General features: G+C 50.9%; 3 protein-coding genes across 3 annotated transcripts; all 3 read right to left on the reverse strand.

Moving 5' to 3' along the window:
* Positions 1 to 465: 465 nt before the first annotated feature.
* BKA67DRAFT_136022 (pyridoxal phosphate-dependent transferase) lies at positions 466 to 2,168 on the reverse strand. The gene is made up of 5 exons (XM_046095037.1): positions 1,967 to 2,168; positions 1,899 to 1,912; positions 1,818 to 1,842; positions 1,353 to 1,764; positions 466 to 1,301 (listed from the first exon to the last, which is right to left on the reverse strand). Exons 1-5 carry the CDS (start codon positions 2,001 to 2,003, stop codon positions 617 to 619), a joined length of 1,173 nt encoding a protein of 390 aa, XP_045950980.1. The 5' UTR covers positions 2,004 to 2,168; the 3' UTR covers positions 466 to 616.
* Positions 2,169 to 2,490: 322 nt separating this feature from the next.
* BKA67DRAFT_596212 (uncharacterized protein) lies at positions 2,491 to 4,205 on the reverse strand (the record flags this gene model as incomplete). The annotated part of the gene is made up of 2 exons (XM_046105272.1): positions 2,491 to 2,532; positions 2,586 to 4,205. The coding sequence occupies 2 exons, from the start codon at positions 4,203 to 4,205 to the stop codon at positions 2,491 to 2,493; spliced, it is 1,662 nt and encodes a 553-aa protein (XP_045950981.1).
* Positions 4,206 to 6,242: 2,037 nt separating this feature from the next.
* Positions 6,243 to 8,413, reverse strand: BKA67DRAFT_528511 (major facilitator superfamily domain-containing protein; the record flags this gene model as incomplete). Its single annotated transcript, XM_046098950.1, has 10 exons — positions 6,243 to 6,400; positions 6,470 to 6,576; positions 6,648 to 7,158; positions 7,215 to 7,278; positions 7,333 to 7,403; positions 7,455 to 7,581; positions 7,639 to 7,702; positions 7,755 to 7,827; positions 7,902 to 8,008; positions 8,076 to 8,413. The coding sequence occupies 10 exons, from the start codon at positions 8,411 to 8,413 to the stop codon at positions 6,243 to 6,245; spliced, it is 1,620 nt and encodes a 539-aa protein (XP_045950982.1).

Raw genomic sequence — 8,413 nt, forward strand, 5'->3', positions numbered from 1 at the left:
AATTGTTCACTCAACTCATTGAGATTCTGCTCTCGGAACAAGCGATCAAGAAAGGTGGCGGTCTCAGAATTTAGCAACGGAGCACTCTGTCGTAAACTAATGTAGCCTTCTGATATAAGTATAGAAAATATTCTAACAGTGGTAATTGATTCAGAGCCACACATCCCACGTACGTGACCTACTAAAGACTTTTGCCCGGGACAGTGTCTATCCCGTCTTGCCCTTACCAACCGGATACGCTGGTCACGTGGGCCAAACCGACAGGAGGAAGCTACAACAGCGACAGGCCCAAAAAGGGGAACGCAAAGCAACATAAATAGTGCAACAAGTCCCTCAAATGCCCCCGGTATTCGGTGTCAGGCTCGACACTAGAAAGAGGCCCTTAGCCCGCATACGAAGCCGGCGGATCACGAGTTTAGTATCCTAATCACCCGTCGTGCTAGTCCTAGGCAGTAAGTATGCAATAATATTGGATCTCAGAATGGGCGAGGCTGAAAAATAAACACAACTCGAAATATTCGAGTGAGGATTTATACTCTTGGAGATAGACTACCATTCGGAATAAACAATGTAACCTCCAAATATGAACACCGGTGTAGGATACCATCTTTATGATTTATGAATTCAAGTAGCTGCCCAAAACTGACAGCCCTGCCCGCAAAGTATCGTCGTCGCCGATGGCAATGCGTATGTAGCCATCCAACTCGCTTGCCTCGCCATCGTTGAAGCAGTGGCCACCGGGAACAAGAGAGATGGCATATTTTTGGGCCAGCTCAGCACAGAGGGCTGCGTCGTCGACTGGCTGACCATTTTTTTCTACTATCTTGACGAGTGCTGTGCCAGCGCCAGCAGGTCGTACCCAGCTGCACCGTTGAGCGTTTTGAACGACAAAGTCATCGAGCATGCGCAAGCTGGCGGCGCATTTGGCCAGATTCCGCTCCATTAATACTGGCAACACGCTCGGGTCCAAGGCGAAGCAAGCAACGCTATCGTCGAGCTGCGAAACACTGATGGTTGTATAGTCGCGCGCGATGATGATTCGGCGGATAATGTCAATATCGGGAGATATTACCCAGCCGAGCCGAACGCCGGGAAGACCATGAGCTTTCGATATCGATCCGGTGGAAACGCAACTAGTAAACCCAGTGGAGACGATTGGGGGCGGTGGAAGATCTTGGCTATGGAAGAGCGGTCGGAAAACCTCGTCCGAGAAGATCGTCAAATCATACTTCTTCGCCACGGCGATGGTTTCGTCAATCACGCGTGACGGCAGCACAACTCCCGTTGGGTTACTTGGATTGCTGGTGGCTATTAGTAGTATTCTGCCGTGGTTTATTGAATATGACTCCTACTTGATTATGATGGCTTTGGTGTTTGGCTGCACGAGGTTCTCGAGCTCCTCGACGGACGGCGTCCAAGAATCGTCGACACTGCCTTTCCAAAGACTCACCTCGACCCCCATGAATCGAGGAAGTTCATATAACTGTGCATATGTAGGGAACTGGCAGATAACATGATCACCCGCAGAGAATAACGTTGTGAGTACTAGATAGTTTGCCATAATAGAACCTGGCGTGATGACCACGTTATTTGCCGTCAGCTTTATAGCTGTGGTTGAGTGAAGTTCAGCCAGCCGACTACGAAGTTTCAAGGATCCCAGAACTGAACCGTATATCAATGGGAGCTCCCGATCGATGGGGTCCATACTCGGATCTGGTGATAGCTGTTTCAGCTGATTGAGCGATAGTTCACTAGCACACGATCCTATATCGAGACAGTCAGCCAAGGGTAGTGTTTCGCGCCTGTGGACAACATACCATGGAGCATGATGTTGCATATGGGCTTGATATCACTCGGATTAGTATGGAATCTGGATAATAACGCAGTAGGCTATATACCTTATAATTGCCAACTAGGAACTTGACGTTAGTTAAGTACACATGAAAATGATGCCTGATAGTCTTACCCCATCTGTCAATCTTGAAAGCCGGAAGATCTTTCATTGCGATTAGAGATTACCTGCGCGGTTTCTTGTGGATTGGACGAAGTTGATGATGGGAACAAGAACCGTTTTCCTCGTCTCAAGTGAGTAAAGACCAAGTCTACAACGCCCATAACAACTCCTCCAGGTCATGTCAGCAGGGAGAAGTGGGGCGCGCAACTTATGGTGTGATTGATGTGGAAATAAGGGGTTTGAATCGACGGCGGGGTGTTGATAAGCTTGTGTACAGCCACATCAAAGGTAACGAATAGTTAGTTCACAGGAAGAAGGCAACAGCGATAGATACGCCACCTTTAATTACTCAATATACATTAATAGTTTATTCAGGACCATGCTGTTTATTCATGACCATGCTGTTTATGCTTATGATGCGACCTGATCGTAATATACCCAAACCGGCTGATGCATCCCAATGCCACATTTCTGTTACTACAAAAGGGTATAATTTTGAGGTTTTGCTTTGCAAAACCTCGTTCACCTTGCTTCGCTCAAGAACTGAACAGACTCGTGTCACACCAGCCATTCACAGGCTAAGCAGGCAGTTAGCATTGATCCCGGACGAAGGGTCGGGGCAGATACATACCAAGCAACTCAAATACTTGCACCAGCTGCATGTATTTTGGTAAGTATAAAAGTTGTTAAGGAGAACGATAAAGATGACAATGATGCCGACAAGGAAACCTGCTCGGACCAACCACCATGCCCACCACAGAGCCTTTCTCCCCTTGAAGAAACCGACGGGGTTTCGAAGGAAGGGAGGAAAGGCGACGCTCGTAATGCCGTTATGGGCATTGTTGACGCTAGAATAGGAGGGCCCGGTGAAGTGGTCCTCGCCAATCTTCTGGCGTAGGAAATTGGGTGAATGTAGAACGCATATTCCGAGGCACAGGCCCATGAGAAACCCTCCAATATGAGAGAAATTGTCTAGACCGGGCAGCAGTCCCAGGACGAAAGAAATGACAACCTCGAGCAAGATGAACATCAACTCCCTGACAGGGTTTTGCCTCTCCTTCCACGAGTACAGCAGGTCAAGCAGGGTCAGGGCAATGATACCGAAAAGCGCACCCGAGGCACCGGTAGACGAGATACCGACGGCAGCGAAGTTCCCACCCATGACGAAGCCGAATATACCCGAGCTTATGTAGACAAGGAAGAAGCGAATGGAACCAATGGCTCGTTCAATCTCCTTTCCCAGGGTGAGTTGCAGCAGCAGATTGAAGCCAATGTGGACGATGCCGGCGTGCATGAACATGGCGGTGATGAAGCGCCACCACTGGTTGGGAAAGGCGGCGTCGTCGAAGGAGACGGTGGCGTTGGCGGTGGGAGGGTCAGGTACGCCACCAAAGCCGCAAAGCTGGGATAGGGTACACTGGTTGTCGGCTGAGCTGGAATCGCTGGTGGTGCTCCAAGGACAAGGCCAGCTGATGTTTCCCCTGCCATCGTAATTGGTGACGTTCTGAACGCGGTGCATGCAGATGACATATCTAGAGCCCATATTGATGAGGACGTAGGAGGAGGGGCCGATCATGGGGTTGAAGGACGGCTGGGTCTGGATAGGGCTGCCAGTCAGCTGGGCTGCTTTGACGAGCTCCCCGATGAAGACGGCAATCTGGATGACCGAGAAGAGGTAAACAAATATGGGGATGCGCCTCTTGCCCGAGCCCAGCATACCCAGTTCTCCGAAGCGGACCTTGTCCTTGCCCTTGCCAGCGGACCGGTCCTGCGCACCGCGGCGGAGCCCGCTGTCGTCGGCGGCGTCGTAGACGTGATCGGTCGAATCCATGGCGAAGCCCGAGGGGCCGATCTTGTTGCTGTTGTCGGGGTGCTGGCGCAGGGGGATGTCGTCACCCACGGGGGAGACACTGCCCGGGGCGGGACTGTGGTATCTGGTGTCCTGGGCGAAGCTGTGCTGACTGCTCATGGCGTCGACAGGAGAGTGAGAGTGTGGGTGTGAGTTTGGGTTGGGGTTGGCCGGGTAAACGTGATCATCGAAAGGGGTTTGAAATGGCGATACCCCGGTCGGTCGGTCCGCATATGTCTGTGTAGGTAGTTGTGGCGCGTCGGTGGTGTAGGACGGGGGATATGTCGAAGGAGCTGGCGACGCTACCCCTTGATGACGGTCGTCGTCATAGCTGTTGCTGTTGCTGTTACTGTAGTATTGTGGCTGCGAGGGCCGGGTGTTGTAGAACTCATTTGCAGCCATGTTGGCGCCGATCGGTTGTGCCGTGCTGGTGTGTTTTGTTCTGGTCTATTCTGCTTCTCTTGAGCAGGACAGGGTGCTGCTACCGCTGGCGCTGTTGTGCACTCGTCGTGGGAAGCGCGCTTCTGTCGATTTGTCCCTAGTCTAGTCTCAAGGGTGTGGCGGCTGCTGCGGGAGTGTTTCTCGTATGTAGCCAGTGGCGGGTGCAGGCCTGAACAGCGCCCGTGTTTCGTAATTTCAGGGTTGATGTATGGCCTGAGGTTCCGTACGGTTCAAGTCTGCGGAAGCTAGAGTACAACAATCTGCATCTGCATCTGCAGGTTGCAAGCCGCAGGAGTGGGAGTGGCTGACGGGCGACTAATTTCCAGCTCCGACCTCTACACCTCGCTCTGCCTCTGTTCTTCTGCCTCTGTCTGCTTTCTGCTGTCACTCTGGTTGATGTCAACCACGAAAGCGCGCAAGTGAACGTATTGTGTGTGTGTGTGTGTGTGTGTGTGTGTGTGTATAAATATGTGAATGTGACTTGCGTATGTCGATGATTGGCTGGTCAATGAAGCACGATTGGTGCAATGTCCCAAGTAACACGAAATAAAAAGAAGACTAAACGAATGTCTACAACAGGTTACAAGGAATTCCAACGAACAGGTTTTGCCTATATTGTGTGAACGTGAAAAAGAACGTCGCGGTTCAGTGGTTTGTTTTGTTTTTTCTTGTGTTGTCTAAAGAAGCATTGAAGGCTTGTTTGCATTCGTTCTTGGGCAAAGAAAGTGTAGGTGAGACGCGGAGTGGATGGCTAAAAATTTAGTGAGCATAACTAAAAGTCACGTTAGTTAGTGACGATGACTAAAACTAGCCCGAGCCTCATTTGAGTGACGACGAGTCTACTTCTTGGCATGACATGGCTAACCTATTCTTTCTTGACGTGGCATCCGACCTCTCCCCGTAAGAAACAAACGTGGCCGGTCCAGCATACGCAGCAGCGCAGTACACATCCGCCAAGTACTTCCTCGACGGCGAGCTCGAACCCATGTGCTTGTGAGGGTTCGTTCAAAAGGCCCAAGCCCAAGCCCAAGCCCAAGCCCAAGCCCATCGCTAGGTCAAGCCAGTATACATTAGCCATGTTCACTCAATCCTCTTATGGTATATGTACAATCTGAATACTACGACTAGTATTATTTTCTTCTTCAACTTTTTGAAGCACGATTTTGCTACAAAGCACCAAGAACCGTTACCAGTCAAATTCTGATCAAATAACCGTGATTATTGAACCTCGCATGCGTCTTCTATCGCTGTCAACCACCAGCTGACACAAAGCTAGAGAGGCCTCACTTTTGGGGCAGTGCAGCCAAAACTTGACACTGGCACCGCACTGATCTGCAACAATGCCCGCCAACCTGCCAGCGCTTTCGTCATCGACGAGCCACAACTGTGCAAACAGCATGTACTGCATATGTAGTCGTCTGAGCATGAACGTGCCACAGTTTCAACAAGTCTTGAAGTCTCAGATATCTTATTTATACATCCCATCTCTCGGCCGGCGCAGGGATGCACATGCTTCATTTTCCTGTCTGCCTGTTGGGCTCTTCGCAGGAATGCATGCATTCAGATGTACGCATGTATGGATGTAGTTAGGTATATTATATCGTCCTCTTCTTAAAAACACGGCAGTTGAGACTACCCTGGGCTGTCCCTCACTGCACCTGCAGCTCTTTGAACAGAGTCCATGTTTTTGTCAAATCCTTCTTGCTGCAGTACAACAGAGAGTATCCATCCTGGCAATGGCACTGGCACTCAAAATGTGGAGACGGCACGACCCCCGTACAGTAGCTACTCTTGCTACTCTGAGGCGGGTTTCAGAGTGAGGCTGGGTGGCTGCGAGTCCCCCATTGTCCCAGCCACCCATCATAACTCTAGGTTAGCGCAACTGATTTGTCTTCTATCTCGAATTCATTTATTTGCGTGAATATCCTTGTCCCACTCCGTAACATGCTTTCCATTTGTGACGCGTATATTCGTATCAGTATCGCACGACGTTCGAGGTTATGTTGCATACTTGCTGTTTTCCCTCAGTCGTTTGCCATACCGGAAGAATAGCCAAGGGAACGGCATCATTGCGACTGTGAGAAATGCAAGCAATGTCGACGCCCACTGGTTGCCGAGTTTGTGGTACATCTGCAGCCCAAAGAGTGGGAAAGCGGCTGTGTACGGCCGATCAGTCACTCATCTCGTGTCCGCAAACGGACTCCTCCAGATCCACTATTACTTACCTGCAAAGGCGCACCTTGTGAAGGCGTTTGCAGCCAGTGCTGATGCTGCGTACAAGGGATACGCATCCACCAGAAACGTGAAGATGCCAGTAAATACGAGGAGGGTTCTGTGGTGATACACGCTCAGTCTTGTCCTTTTTTTGCAAGCACCGTGTCGGGTCAACGAGTCTCTACTTACCCCATGCCGAACACACCAGAACCTACTATCGGCACCATCCAGTGCACCCACGGATAAGAAGACCACGCGAACCAGAACAACCCTATGGGTACTAGCACTGCCCCTGCGACGGCCGGAGGAAGATGAAATTCGGGTTCCGAGATACCATTGTTCCCGGCCACCAGTCGGCTGTGCACTTTGCGCCAGACCGGGCTTGTCGCCGATGCCGTGATCATGCCCGTGAAGATGCCCAGGAAGGCAAGGCCCGTCTGCCACAGGTTGAAACCGTACGCATTGCCGAACACCACTCCAAAGGCTCCAAAGAAGAGATAGAGGATGCCGAGCAAAATCGCAGAAAATATGTCGAGCGCGAGACACATTGGCTCAAACATCAAGAGCTGGAATGGCCGAAGGAGAGAATAGCCTACCGTTCTCGCAATAGACTTCTCGGATTTCTCCATAGGAGCCCTCCACCGTTCATCGCCAGTCTCCTTCCTGAGGGAGCGTGCCTTCTCCCTGAGTTTGATTGGGTCTACATTTCAGGTAAGCTGATTGATACACACCGCCGGTACTGTCAGGTCTTCTTACGGTATGTTTCGGGGGCGAAGAACACAATCAAGGCAAGCATTATTGCAGCCCAGATGAGCAGGAACTAGAAACAGCCATGTTAAACTATTTCATGTTGACCCGCCTCTTATGCACTTACATAGTACGTCCACCTCCAATGGGTATAGGAGTTGACGAAGCCTCCAAGTAAAGGACCCAAGCTAGGGCCTACTCTCGTCAGTATCTACACCCAGATGATCCTTGCGAAACACGAAGACATACCTATGAAAGGGCTCAACGAGATAATGGTCATTGGCCCTTGGATGGCGTCCTTCTTGAATATGTCGCTGACAGTTCCGCCCGCCACACTCAGAAATGAGCTGCCAGCAAACCCGTCAAAGAAACGTACCTACTTTCCAGCGTCAGACTGTAATGGCTATGAACCGAGTAAATCGTGTGCACTTACCACAATCATGGTCTCAGCATTTTTTGCAACAGCAGAAGGGATGATCCATATTAGAAACATTGTCCTGCAAGGATCAGATGGTGCCCTGACGTACATCCCAGAACCAGAAAACATACCAGGAGACAAGGTATATAGGACGCCTGCCAAAAAATTCACTCAGGGGGCCCATAAGAAGAGGTCCTAAGGCGACTGAGTACCATCTCAGTTAGCCTTTCTGCACCGGTGCGCGTCAGGATGCCAGGGTCGGGAAGTATAACACCTACTGCCCAGTACGAAAGTGGATAAGCCCAATGTCCCAACGATTGTTGATATGCCAAACTCAGGGTTCATCTGGTCGTAGGTAGACGTATAAATCGAGCTCGCACATGTTCTGTTGGAGCATCAGCTTGGCCCCGGCCTGTACGTGTATTTCGCCAATGGCTCTAGCGGCCACTTACACGCAAAGACTGCCCGTACCAACAATGATGACGATTGCCCACTTGTGTAGCAACGACATACTCCGCGGACACATTGGGTCATCGTCACCATCCCAGGCAACCTCGAAATTATCCTTTTCGCCGACACCATTCCCGGCAGCGACGCCGGCTTCATCATTGCTGTCCTCCAGATCGGCACATCCATGACCATTATTCGATCGCATGCGCCTTATCGATGTGGAAGCTGCGGACTGGCTTCGAGACCGAGGGCATGTGGTGTTTCTTACGCCAGTCTGGCGTGGCTCGTAGTGGCCATTGCTGAGCTCGTTGAAGAAGCCTTCACGCGCAGTTTCTGCCAT

This window comes from Truncatella angustata, assembly GCF_020726525.1.
Source record: "Truncatella angustata strain MPI-SDFR-AT-0073 chromosome Unknown BKA67scaffold_14, whole genome shotgun sequence".
Classification (NCBI taxonomy): domain Eukaryota; kingdom Fungi; phylum Ascomycota; class Sordariomycetes; order Amphisphaeriales; family Sporocadaceae; genus Truncatella; species Truncatella angustata.

Excerpts from the sequence above, each read along its gene's own strand:
- BKA67DRAFT_136022 (XM_046095037.1), bottom strand. The coding sequence starts at position 2,003 with ATGAAAGATCTTCCGGCTTTCAAGATTGACAGATGGG. Across the intron at positions 1,765-1,817 it reads ATGCAACATCATGCTCCATG|GATCGTGTGCTAGTGAACTA; the intron begins GTATGTTGTCCA and ends GTCTCGATATAG. Across the intron at positions 1,302-1,352 it reads ACCAAAGCCATCATAATCAA|CAATCCAAGTAACCCAACGG; the intron begins GTAGGAGTCATA and ends AATAGCCACCAG.